Source organism: Drosophila biarmipes, chromosome 2L (assembly GCF_025231255.1).
Source record: "Drosophila biarmipes strain raj3 chromosome 2L, RU_DBia_V1.1, whole genome shotgun sequence".
Classification (NCBI taxonomy): domain Eukaryota; kingdom Metazoa; phylum Arthropoda; class Insecta; order Diptera; family Drosophilidae; genus Drosophila; species Drosophila biarmipes.
In genome coordinates, this window is record NC_066612.1 from 16,089,871 (window position 1) to 16,104,927 (window position 15,057).

Here is a 15,057-nt window from a genome sequence, read left to right on the forward strand (position 1 = left end):
AGACCAGGAAATATGTCACGAAATTATTACAAAATGTTTAAGCGGGTACACAAAATCCCAATACCCTTATAAATTCAAAAAATAAATTCCCTATATTTATAAATATAATCTGCTTAGTTATGCAACGGAAAGTCAGCTGGACTTCTATTCGAACAACGTTTGTAAGCCACATATAATTGGTAACATAAAATTAACCTGGAAATGAAATCAGTAAGCGTGTTCTAATTAACATGATTGAGTGTTCAATGCAAGCCGTTGATAATGATTTTAGTTTGAGAACTAGTGACTGTGCTGATTGGCCATTACCAAGGATGATATTAATTAGTTGACGTTTCCAGCAGGCAGGTAAATCCGTACGATTCCCCGTATTTCCATTGATCCAAGAACTACTAGAGCGTGGGATTGCCAGCAACAGTGATTTAAACTTTACGCAAAGCGGTCAGTAAGTTGAGCTTGCATTTATGAGTCCTATTTGTGTATCTATCTTGGTGTTTTGCCACTGCCTCGGGATGCTGAACCCACTCGCCAAGAAGCTTGGTGTTAATAAAACTAATTAGCTCGTTTCAAGGCTGCAACTGAACTATGGATTTTCGGTGGCTGCCTCGATTGCAAATCGACTATTGCGGTCGAGGAGAGAGTTAATTGGCGCGTTAGACATTGTGCCAACTCTTGAAACACTCCAGGCGTACTTACCTTTCAGACAAAGATTTTGGAGTTACATCAAAATGTTTCAGTTCCCTAGAAATTTCCTAACATTTCGGGTATGTTTAAAATCCTTTTCATTGATCTGTTAGAAATTGGACATTAGGTGGGAAATTAGCTAAGAGTAATGGCGTCTATTAGTTCCACCCTTGCTGCTTACACGATTTTGACTTACTTCAACCGAATTCTTTACTGTCAGTATAAGCCATCCATTCATCCGACCCATAAAGAGAAGTTAAGTGGGATAACCGGAGGAGTGGGGATAAACTGACGGCCGATGACCATATTTCATATCGATGGCTCGGCCAGGCTCATTTATTATGCGCTGTAAAATGTTGTTCCCCCCGGTAAATCCACAGAGAACGGGGGTAAAAAGCGGCAACCTGAACCGAGGAATTTCAAAGGTCACTGCTCAGCGCTTTTTTACGGCCTAGAAGGGAGTTCCTGTCGGCCGACAGCTTCTGGTTTTCGCCGAGAGGCAATGCATGTTGCCCTGTCAAACGCTCCGTTGAACTCTTCGCTTTGGGGGAGGCGCCGAAAGTGGCTTCCTTTCTGCGGCTTCCATCTGGACACCTTTGCCGGGACTTAACGGCGCGTTTAGGCCACCAAATGCCGCAATGTCTGGCCCGGAAGCGGAGGCACCAAGGATCATTAGGCAGTGTCAACGAGCGGATTGCCGCATTGGCTGCCATCCAGAAGAGGAAGGAACAAATTCAGCGCATATTGGCATGGAAATTACACTTTATGGAGTTGTATAATTTTGTTTATTTTGTTTTGGGGCTTTATTGATTTTTTAAAAATTATGCTTAGATGCTAACTACTAACAAATTGTCCATTAACTAACGTAATTGTAATTAACCATTGGTTTCGTGTACCACTCATAATTAAATACATATTACAATGCTGTTATTAATACTTTCATTTTCTGTACTGGTTGTGTAGTTGCTAGTAAATGCAGAAATATGAAATTGGTTTGATCAACACTCGTATTTGGTTTCGGCTTCTGTTATGTCGGTATTTAAGTGTAGGTTTAATTGTAGTTAATTAGTCTATTAGTTGGTTTCCCTTCTGATCTTCGCTATGATAGCCATTAATTAATTGTAGAATTACGGAATTTAGTATGTACAAAATTATGTTACAGTAGAGTTCCCGCCATTTACCTTTCATTTTCACCAAAGTTAGTTATGATTTCGCCTCTTATTAAATTTCTACCTTGCTCTGCAAACTTTTGCGGCTGCATGGGTTCGGTGGCAGCTTTCAGCGTTGGTTTTCGGGTTTTCGGTTTTCAGGTGCCACCTGGGCGGTGGCAAACGGACACGTTCCCCTGTCGGTGGCACACAAAAGTTGCAACGCTCAACAATTTCTGGGAGGAGGGGACAAATCCCGCTTTAGTTCGGTCCAACTTACGTGCTAGAGAGCTAACGCCGTATTTATACAGGGTCTTTAACTAATATGTAGCAAGTTTTATAAACTCTTTTTCATTGTATAGTATGCTTAATCGTATCATTTTATTTATTGATTCTCAGTTGGTTCAGTTGAATATCATCGAGAAGATGAGACTTGAAAGGAAGACACAGAAAGTCCAGTGAAAGAAGGTGGCTTAGAAGGATTGATGAACCTTTCTCGTGGATTTCAAAGATCTTAAATTGCACAGGCCAACATATTTCAACAACCAAAACATTCAAAAAGTTGTAGCCATTTCTATTTAGAAGACCAGTTAACATTATTAATACATTTTCCTATTTTCAACACATAATTTAAAACCATGATTTTGAAATATTAACAATTACGAAAGAAATGAGGGTTCTTTAGCAATGACCTCTAATGGCCTTTATGTGAGCCCCCAATATCTTACATGCGAAAACACCTAAAACCTTAAGTTAGTCTTAAATTCCACTGTGAGCCACATGTACATACAATTAACTCTAACCAGACACACGATTCCACAAAACACCTGTTTCGGTCAGGGGTTTCCACCTTCCATCGGGCTTACAGCTGAAACATCATTTTAACTACAACTTAGCTATTTATTTTTATAATACAACTTTGTCGCCTTCGGGCAGCGGCACTAGCCCGCTGGCACCGCCACCGCCACCGCCTCCAGGACCTGCCCCACTTCCGGTGGCCACCACCGCGAGGACGTCGCCTGCCATCCCGGCTCCTCCTCCTGCTCCCAAGGGCGACGATGATGAGGCTCCTGGTCCGTCCGCAGATCCCCCACCGCCATCCGCCGGCAGCTGCTTGGCTTTCGCCTTGTCGTGCACGTACATGGCGGCCAGGGCATTGAAACGTGGACCCCAGTTCTGTAGATAGTTAAAGTCTTGATTCTCATCATCAGTGCCTGCAATTGGACGAGGGGGAGTAGTGGGTTAAAGGATTCTGCGGAAGGTGCGGGGGCGTCGGAAGCGGCCATCAAATCAAGGTATTCGATTGAACTGGGAAATCTAATTTACACTCAAGGATGGTGCCAAGATTTTTGTGCCAAGGTCAGGGGGCAATTTAAATGTAGTTTTAGCTGCAGTTTTTTTTCACGATTTTTAGTTTGAACAACTATTTTATTTTTATTATAACAGCAGAGAATGAGAGTGATTTATCTAAATTGAAAAACATCTAAGTTAAACTTCTTTGTATAGATAATTTAAAAATTAAGAGAGAGAAGAAACCTAGGGATTAATTTGTTTTTCTAATGGCAAAGTGAACTTCATATCTAATCGTTTTTCCCTGTGTAGCTTTAACTATATTACTTTTGGCCGACTCCCAAGCTCTCTAATGGTATAGAAAATATGCTTACCTGAGGCCAGCGAACTCAGCGACTCGGCGATGCTGCCGCTGCCCTCGAAGGTGAAGTTCCGCAGGTCGTCGAAGGGCGGCGCGTTGTTGTCCTTGTCGATGCGCTGCTTCCGCTCCTCCATCAGATAGGCCACGTTCAGCTCCTGGCCAGGTGGCAGCAGCGTCATCACGGGGTCTAAGTGCAAACAACCGCCCAATTACTTGGCCAGTCCCACTGGGGCTAGCGGCGCCTCTTTGCCGTGTTTACTCACAGATTATGGGCATCTTGCAGGCGGCGATGTCCGGCGGTCCTCCCTGGGCGCTGATTGGTATTTGCAGTGGCGTGATGTCGAAGGCCGTCATGTCGTCCTCGCCGCCGCCCTCGTCCTCGTAGCTGATTACCGTCTCCCGGACGTCCTTCTCGGGGCCCGAGCGCTTCTTCTTCTTGGTCGTCTTGCGTTTGCGGCTATAGAGCACGAAGATCAGGGCTAGAACTGGCAGGTGGATGGGTAGTTTGAGTAACATATTATTTTCTTATGGGGAAAAATATATAATATATATATCAGTTTTCACTTATCAGTTTGTTCTTATTGTTTGTATATATGTTTGCCTCGCTTGTGCATTTTTATCCCCCTCACTTCTTAATTTAGTTTACTTTATCATAACTGAATTTTGCCCCGTTTTATGCCAAGCCCTGGATTTATTACACTAATAATATAATATTTCCATTTATTATTATGCTATCGACACCATTCTCTTCCCAAAGTACGTCCAAGCCGTCTTCTCTACCGTGCAGCACTCCTTTAAATTGTACCCATTAAAATGTCCCACAATTTTTCTGCTCTTCTCATTGTCAAAACCTCCTTTTTCCTCCCAAAGACCGCTGTGATTTTTTCCGAATTTCACAAACTAAAAACGGAAAAGTTCCCAAAGCAAGACTGGGAGTCTGTTGGGTGTCTGCTAGCTGTCAGAGCCATAACAACAAGTCCATTTACATTTAATGAAGGTAATTAAATGTAGGGAAAAATGCTTTTGTTTTTTGCTTTTGCATTTCCACACTTGGAATGAGATGCACTGAAACTGTGCTACTGCTAAGGGCGGAAATACTTTAAGATAATTGTGAGTCTTGAAATATGTTATTAAACAGAATGATGTCAAATAATAAAAGCGTATTGCGGCGAATTTAATGCACTCTCCTGCTCAGAAACTCAATCAGCTTATAGGAGGGTAAAAAACAAACAAAGCCCTTAAAATTCAAGAAGATAATGATTGTGGGGCGGCGTCCAGTTGGCAACAATTACGAGAAATCAACTCGCCAGCGAAGAAATGTTTTATGCTCTTTCCTTATAAATGAACTTTTGTGCCTGTCTCTGCGAAAGTCAGCTGGCAGTTATTGCAACTAATGAATCCGCTTAGCCCAGAAGAAATGCCGGGGCATTAAAAACCAAAAAATAAGAAGGGCAGGGATAAAGGGCTGGTAAATGCCCAGAGAAACATCCTTGCTGGCATGTCGTTTTGAAGAAGTCGAGCCAGAGTTTTAATTATTTTTACTTAGCTGTTTGCTTAACCCCACTGTGCCAGAGTCAAGTTAATATTCCTGTCAACTGGAGCGCAAATGATAAAATGCAAGTCTACGAGAGGGATTCTCTTTCGGCAGTCCTGCTTTTTTTGTGCCGTCGAGCAAAAGTCCTGTTTGCCCCACAAACAGAGGGAGAGTGGCTGGGCGTTTTCCGAGAATATGTTGCAGTGGTTGAGTGGGGGGAAACTTATTAATAACTTTATGCTACTTAAGCAAACTAAAGTAAAACGGCAAACGCAGAGAGGACACGGAGCTGAACAAGTTTTCATGCTACAGCGACTCGGACGACACTCGAAATGTGCATTTGGAATGCGAATGTTTTTGGCCGACTTGTAATCCGCTTAGTTGCCAAATGACTGTCAATGTGGGGGATCCGAGCCACCCACTATCCGCCTTCCGCCACCCCGCATCCGCCCGCCCCGAGTTGTCCTGTGTCTTTGGGAGCTGGAAAGTTTAATGCAACAATTACAGCATAAAGTTGCAACAGCAGCAAGACACAAAACCCAAAGCCACAACCGAGTACCGAATTGAACCGAAAATAGTTTACTACCAGTTCTTGGCCATGGCTTGAAGTGCATTAAATTTGTCTCTCGCCGCAGAAAGGAGCGAGCAAACTTTCTAAATTATCTTGCCGCCCAAGTTTTGCTATTAATGTGCCCCCTCCCAAAACAGCCAGCAGAAATCTTCGATAATTCGTCGTAAAGCGAAGAACACAAAATCTGTTTTCAAAACTTTGCCAAATCAAAAAAAATTTCAAAAGTTATATAAATCAGGGTTATTTTTAGTAATTTTGGCAGGTATAAAATTTGAAAAAAATATAATACATAGGTAGGTTATTGATTTTATGTGGGTATGTACATTTTAGCTAAAGTTTCTGAATAAATTTCCATAAAGTTAAATATCAGGTGCAAAACCCCTTAATTTACTGTTTTTTCCAGACCCGGCAAATAGTTAAAACAAAATGAAGTTTGCACGCCTAAACGTGCTAAATAAATATTTTCCGCCTGCAAAAAGTTTTAGACTGAATTTCCCATGGAAACGTGTTCGAATACCCAACTGTGCAACAAAGAACCAAACTTAATTAGTGGCCTAACCAATTTGCACTAAAAATACTTTATCAAGGCCCATTTTAAAGGCTGCAGTCTGGGGATAAAGTGCACAATATTTGGCTAAGCAGGCCAGGGCCAACTGTTCATTCATCAACCTTTAATCAACATTACCGCCGACAAGGAAAATAAAACAAGAACAAGTAGGAGCCCGAAAACTACACAACAGCTAAAGGAGAACATGGACTAACCTACATAAAAACTTGCAAAAACAAAGGCAAAAATATCCAGTAAGATGAACAAAAGCCGGGCCGAAAGCTCTTTAACGGCCTTTGTTTGCACTTAACTGTGGAGGACCATGGACCAAGGACCCGGGTAATATTTTGTTGCTGCCCTGAACCTGATGACCAGGTCAGCTCATCAAGTCCGTAGTTGCTCCACTTGGACACTTGAAACTTTATGCTAAAATACAGTTCAGCGATTCACAGATTACACAGGAGCGGCCAGGAGCGGCCAGGAACGGCCAGGAGCGGCCAGGAGCGGCCAGGAGCGGCCAGGAGCGGCCAGGAGCTACCAGGACCTCCACAGACAGGACATGAAAAAGCGTTGACTGTAAATAATGTTGGATAATTATTTAGTTTGTCCTGCGCCCCTGCCCTTAAACTTCACGCCGCTTTACGGCGAATCAACACAAACACCGAGGACAAGACTGCGGCTGTCAGATTTTATGCTTTTCGGTTCCTGAGATATTTTCACATCATAAAAAGCGGACGAGATGAAAGTACTTGTGTGCGACGGACGGCTCTCCTTTATTTATTGCGCCTATTTTGCGGTTTAGCGGTTTTATGGCCACTTCCAGTCTTTGTTCTTCCGCCCCGCAGCCAACTGTGTAATTATCTGCCTTGGCTGCGACTAATTAGCTTAGAGCCTCCGTTTGTGCGCCTTTTGTAGCCGCTCCCAGCTGCAAGTTCGGCCGAAGTACTCATTACAGTCGGCCCAACGGCCGGATAAATCAGCGCCACTTTCAAATATGGCCCGAAATAAGCTGGCAAGAATTCGCACAGAGGGCCGCATGTACAAAACCGATCTGGGCAAGGGGCGAAAATGTTGCGCTAATTGAAAATCCCTTCAAATCCCAGACGAGCTGGCGAAACGAAAATAGATTGTCGCGCATTGCGTGCGAGAGAACGCATTTGCATTGGGCCTGGAAAAACGGAATGGGCAGAGTAGCCAAATGGCCAAAGCCACTTAACACTCGCTCGCAAAATCCATTAAGTGCCCCGACTTTCCCCAATTCAATTCCATTTTCTGCGATTTTGTCAAGCAACAAAACACATAGTTCTAATTGGTTTAGACAGTACGGCAGAGCTTTTTGAACATATGCAAAAGTGAAATATATTAAACTTATATTATCAATATGTCAAAAATAGCTTAAAAATTTTAATAAAAGCAGCTTGGCTCTCTTTAGGCTTCAAACATTGGGTTTGTTTTATTTGTTTCATGATCATTGGATTACAATGGACAAAGATGGCTTACTTTTTGCTCAAAGCTAAAGTGCCAGCACTGATTTATATAAATTCTGAGTTTAATTCGCTAAAATGTCTTGCTAAATTCGCGTAAACTTGCCTTGTATTTTTCCCAAGCTTAATTAGCCGCTATGCAAATATTTTCGTCCCTTTTTTTCAGCTAATCCAACAAATTGCCCCTGTCTGCGCATAAAAAAGTGTGGCGAAAATAAGGCAACAAGATTTGCTTTCACTTTGTGTTGTTGAAAATGCACGGGCTCCTCCCATGTTAACCCTTTGCCGCTTTTATTTTTTTAGCCCCACACGGTCGCGACTGTCCAAACAGATGTCAGTGTCGTGTCGCTCTATTTTTCTGGATTTTTTTCGGGGAAGCTGGCTTTTCCTCCCCAGCAAATTGCATTAACATGAGAAAACAGAGGGGGCCAGTGGTGGGGAGTGGGGGCGCGGCAAGGAAAAATGTTGCTGCTTAAGCCGCTTAATTGTCACACATGAATGGGAAATTTCCCGGAGCAGCTTAGCGACGGAGTGGGTTGGGCTTTCGGGGCGCCTTCACTTGCGGTCTGCGATTGTGGACTTACTCAGTATGATAATCAGGCAAACGAATATGGCCCCCAGGGCGCCCATGCTCAGCTTCAGGCGCTGCCCCTCCTGGACCAGCTCGCAGTTCTCGCCCCAGTAGCCCTCCGGACAGATGCATCGGTAGCGCAGCCGGGGCTCCAGATTGATGCAGGTGGCTCCGTTCAGGCAGGGCAGGTCCAGGCACTCGTTGCGGTCCACACAGCCCTTGGTGTCGGAGGACATGATGCGACCCTCGCTGCAGCTGCAACGAAATATCGGAGGTCGGTTGAGTTATTACGAATTCAGAGGCGATTAGGGTAATGGGAAGGGAAATGTTTGTGGCCACAGCGATTTCTCTCGTTCTTTTGGGCCATTCACTCAGACAAAAAATGTTCATGGCATATAATAAACTGGAGGTAATCGGTAATCCGTGGCCATTAATGAAGGGGACACATAAATTTCTTTAAGTCCGTCATTTCATACACTCAGAAAAATAACAAAAAATAGCCGTTATATAATTATAATTTGTCATACAATTTATTCTAAGACCTCTTACATATAAAAGAGGAAAACTGCTTATTATAAATTATAAAAATAGCAAAATATGTTGATTTATTTATTGTGAGTAGTAAAAACCTGAGGCATAGAATACTTTCGAGAAACCAAGTTTAAGCATTCTGTATAACAAATCAAACAATGAAATTCTGGCTCTGGTAAAGTGCACTCTTGCTGGCCAATTTTTTTATTCCACCGAAATAAAACTTTTTATTTCCACACAGAGTTGGCCAACCAAGGGATAGAGTAATTCCCCCACGAGCCAACGCGTCCCTCTCAAATGTTTTCCGAAGCGCATTAAGGGCGTGAAGTTTTGGTTAGAGTGAAAATCCCCGGACAACCCAGCGATGGGGAAATTAAAGCTTTAAAACGGAAAAGTAAAACCCTGCCCCTCGCACACATTGTGCACATTTAAATTGAAGCCATTTCGTATTCCAATTGAGGACAGCTCCTCGTCCGACTTCTTAGTGTCCTGGCTGAGTGACACAAATTCCTGCAGAGGCACTGCATTAACCGCTGCCCACAACTGGCGGCGGAATTGAGGCTAAAGTAAGCATAATTTATGACACGTCGCCACCTGAAGGCGAAGCGTGTGCCACTATTTAAATTTATCTTAAAAAAAGCAGAGGACCGCAAGGAGGCGAGTCTGGCGAACACGTGTTAAAAGGCAGCAGGCCCAGATGTTTCTGTTCCCGAAAGCAAATGGAGCGAGAAGCTCACAGCTGGGGGTGCTTAGTCTTCGCCCTCCAAGGGGAGGAGGAGGAGCTGGGGCCCAGGACATGAAGCAGTGCCAGATTGGGTGTCCTCGCTGGCTGTCGTCGGCTCTCGAATGGAGTCACTCCGCAAAACTAATGATGTGGAAAATGTGCCCTGCTCTCGGGCGGGAGCACTGCCACTGCCAACAGCACGGCGACCCATCATCGATGAGGTGTTGCGGAGCAGAAGCTCTAGGATCAGGAGTCGTGCCCCAGATTTCCAGTCTCCCAGCCAGGGCAGCCGGGCAAGTGTGGATATTTCCATGTGCAAACACTCGGAAAATACTCATTTTTTCCAAACAATTCGCTTGAACACAAAGGAAATAATTCTCGTGTTTTGCAACCATAAATTAAGCTTAACATAATGGCATTAGAAAAAATTACCTACAACCCACTTTAAATATAATTTAAACAAATTATTGGCCGTTCATGAAAAGTGTTTAAAATTAACATAAAATTACCTAAAGCAATATTTGGTTTACTCATAGATAAAGTTGTTTAATATGTGCTTACTCATAGATAAAGTTGTTTAATATTTGTTTAGCTTTCATTTCCTATTTTATTTTTATTTTATTGATATATTCCTTTTTTTTCTAAGTGAAGTGTCCTATTTCTGCGGTTTTTGGTTTGCATGAACCGGGCACACAGACAGGCGAAGACAATTTATACTATTTGTTTTGCATTTTCAGTCAATTTGCTGTTTGGCATTGTCTGTCTGTCGCAGAAAATGGCAGGGAGTCCTTATGGAAAATATGCAGATTCATCCAGGTAAATTTACCATAATGGCAATCTAACACACAAAGTTATGTTCGTGACTCTACACATCCTTTATTTACAAAGTCGTTCAGCTTTGTCTGCGAAATAATTAGACTCATTCGATATCCTAATGCCAGAGAAATAATTAACTTATTGTTCATTGATACTTGCACCGCTTTAATTACACCTTTTGGCCTTTTGACCTCAAAGGCAAACAAAGGGGGCGGTAATTAAATCGAAAACCCAATAAATTACCATGGACCGGCTCACAAAGGAAATGGCCAGGAAGTGAAAATGAAAAAGGTATACTTACGTGCACTCGTATTCGTTCCACAGGTCGACGCAGTCAAAGGGATCCGGGCAGATGACATTCGAGCAGGGCCTATTCGAGGGGCAGTTGCGCTCCAGGTTGCGGGCCATCGTCGCCTGGCCCCACTGGGTGCCGTTCATGGCGGGCGGCAGGGGCAGGTGCTTTCCGTCCAGCCTGCCGGTCGGAAGGGGAAGGGAAAACTATGCATGAATACCGGCAATCGAGGAGCTCTAAAAATGTGTCCCTTTACTGAACTCTTTGATTGGCAGCGCCAGCTAACTACACTGCTGAGCACGGAGTAGTACATACAAAAATACACCTAACGAACTATTATTAACAATTCATATTAAATAAAAATGGCTAACTTTTAAGGGAAAACATAAGAATAGGGTAAGGAAAATCTAAAGGATTTTTATTAAACTGAAAAAGAAAAAATCTTTTAATTGAATTTACTTTACTTAAAAGCAACGAATTTATTCGTAATTCGATTGAAAGTCTGTTTAAGTCCCATTTAAAATACTTTCTGAAGGACACATCTTTTGATGGTTTATTTAAGTTCAAAAATATTGTACTATTGTTCAATCTGTTAATAAATTCAAATTTGATGACTTGTATTTTAAAATAATTATTTAAAAATGTAAACGTTTTTTTTAAGAATATTGATAGGAATAATATTAATACGAAATAAATATATGAAACAAAAGAAAAGTAAAAACTATTCTAGAAACTTTTGTTATTTCTGATCGACTCTTTCATGAGTACACTCGTGTTTCTAGAAAGTATACAGCTTTTTCTCTAACTTCACAGTCAGCAACAAAAGTACCAGTACCCTCCTAAAGAGTGTCACTGCAGCACCCTTAGAAGGACCTTATCAGTCGGGTATTAGCCCTCACCCCTAGAAGCCCCTTATCAAATGGCTATCAGCCCTCACCTGATGTCGTCCAAGCAGCTCCTTTGAAAGTCGGACTGCACCTCAAAGGTCTTAATTCCCGTGTACTCGGCCTTGCCGCCCGCATAGACGCCCTCCTGCTTGTCGATGCTCAGCCACTGGTGTCCTGCGAAGTGAAAGGACTCGTTGTACCGCCTCGACTCCCCGCCGTCCAGTTCCATTAGGGCCGCCGATCCGTATCGACTAATGCGAATCACATGCCACTGGCCATCGTTGACAGCGATGGCTGTTAGGGTCAGCAGTTGCTCCTCGTTCCGCAGGGAGTTTAGGTTATAGCGGAATTGAAGGTGGCCCCGGCGGAGCTCCAGGATGGCGTACTCCCGGTGATGTTGATCACTAACCCGGAAGAGCTCGCCACCCTGCTCGCGAGTTCGAAACCTCAGCTGCAGCTGGGTGGAAAATCGGTCTGGCTCGAAGCTTAGGGCGAACTTCACATAACTCTGGGCCTTGAAAGTGGTCGGAATGGTGGGCACATTGCAGCCCGGGCCCATCCAGCCCGGCTGACAATGGCACTTGGCCTGAACCAGGCTGGCTACACAGTTTCCATGCTCCCAGCAACGGGCAGTGTGCTCGGTTTTCAGGCAAACTTCATCGGTCTGCGGACAGGCCGGAAAACTGTTCCTGGCTAAAGCGGGAAAGGCCAAGTCATAGTGCTCGGAATTATGGATTACATTTCGGATACAACCATCGAAGCCCTTGGAGCTGAAAGCATACTGCCAATTGTACAGTGTTTGGTCAAAGTGCTGCCTGTAGAGGCCGCCCAGTTGCAGTGGCTGATTCAGATTGAGGGCCTCTGAAAACGGCGGAATTAGTCCTCTCGCCTGGCAGGCATTATCATCGAATTCCGGCGGAGTGCCGTCCTCCATTTCGCTGACCAGGGCAGTGCGGCAAAAGTCCACTACCATTCTGACATTTTCGGAGTCCCAGAATATGTCCAGGCGATGCCAGACACCGTCATCCAGGGTCTTCTTGGTCTTCGCCCTCAGTTCCAGGGTTCCCGAGCCGAAATCGATGAGGAGTCGCGGATAGCCCTGCTCCAGTTCGATGGCTATGAAGTCGCTGATCACGGTTTCCTCAGGTTTGGGTGGGACAATGGGTCCGTTGTAGAGTATCAAGCCGTCGGCCACGCGAGTGATGAACTCCAAACTGAGGTGGGACTCCTGGCATTGCTGCAGGGGGGGATACCAGGCCCAGCCATTGCCGCGAAAGCTCCTGGTGGACTGCTGGCATCGAGGGCCATTGTAGCCCACCGGACAGGCCACACACTTGGGACCATTGCGGGTCTCCACGCATCGTCCTCCGTTGTAGCACAGATGGGTTCTGCAGCTGTGATCCTGGTTGGTAAAGTTCCTGGCCCGGCAGACACACTGGGCACTGATGTCCAAGCGAACGCCCACCAAAGCGGTGCGATTCACACTGACCGTATACGGTTTTTTGCCCAACTCCACCTTGGAGGTGCACGAACCAGCACCGCACTTTCCCTTCCCCTCGTGCAAGCACTCATTGATATTGACCATGGTGATGTTCAAGCCCACTTCGTGCTCGATCTCCTCACGGTGCATCTGCACCACGCCATTCAAGCGAACAGCCTTGAAATATGGTTGCTGCGTTGCGGAACGGGCTGCAAAGTGGACGTCGGTCAGGGGATAGGGAGAACCCTCCTTCAGCTGGACACTAAATACGTCCACGTTGTCGCGATCCGTGTACAGCAACTCGGCGAGCTTGTTTCGAAATCTTTCTAACTTAGAGGGTTCCACTTGATTCTTAACCGGATTCCAAGTCCTCACGAAGTCCTCATCCGTTATGTGGGCCAATCTCATGGAGCCGGCTTGCTGCACGGCCTCCGCTGTTATGTCGCGCACTGTAACGCTCAGATTGGCGGGTATGTCCTCCTGGCCATGTTCGCGATCGTAGACCTTGAATTTCAGCTGATAGCGACCTCTTCGGGTTCCCGCTCTCATCGTAAGGATTCCCGTGTCCGTGTCTAGCTTAAAGCGCTGGTGTTCCTTGATCTCCCAGTAGTATTTCTTGTCCGGAACATCCCAGTCATCCGGGTCGTTGACGTAGACCCTGCCTATCTGCGTGTCCTGGGACTGTCCTTGGTAGTTGTAAACCAAAACGGACTTGCTGCCCGGCTGCATTTTGTTATCATTTACGTCGCCGATGGTCACGGTCAAGGTACTGGTGCCTGTCATCGCCGGAGCTCCATTATCCTTGATTTCGATGGGTATGGCATAGCTCTTCTGCACCTCGCGATCAAAGGGTCGAAGGGATGAGACGATAGCCACCCCGTTTCCATTGTCACCTCCTGAAAAAGTTGAAGTTTTTAGTAAATTAAGGGTACTCACATTTTCACACCTAAAAGTATAAAGACTAAAACTCTCTTTGTGGTTTAGTAAGCTAGTAGAACTCGCATAGTACTATGCAATCCCATTCAGTGCGAGTATGCTACACTGCATTTGGCCAAACTAACCAGAAAACGCTAAAATCAAACAACTTGCAATTCAAAACCGAGCCACTTCACCACTTTCCCTCTGCACTTTGGAGTTCCAACCAATTCTGTTCATTCATTCGGGGCAATTGCCACACAATCAAAGTCGAAATCAAACGCTAAACCAAACTGTGTTTGCATAGTAATGGTGATTGAATTATGTTTCAGACAATCAGCATCATCAGCATTGTTTGTGCCACAAAGTTAGTAACCGAAAAAACCCAGCAAAAGCCAACTGAGAGATAGAGAAATTGGTTGCAAAGTGCCGGGGAATCAGAGGAACAGAGAAGCGGCCTTACTGTGGACAGGACTTGGCCTCGAGGCTTCATTTTGGTTGCCGCAGTTGACCATGTCCGGTCGGCTTTTGTTTTCATGGCGATTTGGTTTTTTCTTTCCTTGGGCTTTTCCCTAAAGTAAGAGTATGTTCGCCAAAATAAAGTATTTCTGGGAAACACAGAAGTTTAGAAAGCATCGAAAGACAATTTCGAAAATGAAGCAAAGGGGAAGTCTTGCTATGAATTTTCATTCGCATGTTGTTTATTCCGCTTTTTTTAGGGTTAAAAATCTTTATTTTGGGTATTATATTTTTCCATTTAAACAAATAACTATGTTTATATTGTACCTAGTTAAAGAAATGAAACCTTCTTTAATATCATCATGTAAGAGTTGTATTAGAAATCGAATGTGGTTTATACCATCACAATAATCCAATTCAAAGCTCATTCTTTAATTACCAATACTTCTGTTAACAAATTTTTAAAATATTTAGAAAGTCTGATTATTTGTTAACTTTCTAAACTAAATATTAAGACTTGTTTACGGTAACTGAGTATTTACACTCTCAATCTTGATTTTAAACTTTTTCTCTCTGCTTCTGTAAAATGGAAATTGCTGTGCAGTTTTTGTGTGGCCATTGTCGGGAGTTATTTGAAACAAAACCCCGAGCAAGAAAAAAGGAAAACTTTAGAGAGCACCCCAATAAAATCGATCAAATGAAAGAAAATTTGAGGTGACACTTGAATGCTGCTGCTGACATTGACAGCAAGTTTTTCAATTTTCTC

The 15,057-nt window shown here is 44.0% G+C and overlaps 1 protein-coding gene and 1 long non-coding RNA gene across 4 annotated transcripts in view; one reads left to right on the plus strand and one right to left on the minus strand.

The window, feature by feature from the left end:
• Nucleotides 1-1,458: 1,458 nt before the first annotated feature.
• Nucleotides 1,459-15,057, minus strand: part of LOC108033865 (putative neural-cadherin 2) — a 116,138-nt gene continuing 102,539 nt past the window's right edge. For both annotated transcript variants that reach the window (XM_017108507.3, XM_017108508.3), the window contains 6 exons: nt 11,488-13,813; nt 10,560-10,730; nt 8,201-8,442; nt 3,744-3,965; nt 3,494-3,667; nt 1,459-3,043 (listed from right to left, as the gene is read on the minus strand). In XM_017108507.3, coding sequence (XP_016963996.1) covers nt 2,736-3,043; nt 3,494-3,667; nt 3,744-3,965; nt 8,201-8,442; nt 10,560-10,730; nt 11,488-13,813 — 3,443 coding nt within the window. In that variant the 3' untranslated portion in view covers nt 1,459-2,735. The remainder of the gene's footprint in view (nt 3,044-3,493; nt 3,668-3,743; nt 3,966-8,200; nt 8,443-10,559; nt 10,731-11,487; nt 13,814-15,057) is intronic.
• LOC108033867 (uncharacterized) lies at nt 5,959-7,572 on the plus strand. 2 transcript variants are annotated; one of them, XR_001768704.2, is made up of 2 exons: nt 5,959-6,520; nt 6,575-7,572. It is a non-coding gene; the product is annotated as an uncharacterized LOC108033867 (long non-coding RNA). The 2 variants fall into 2 exon arrangements; XR_007763523.1 differs by having other exon boundaries at nt 5,959-6,507.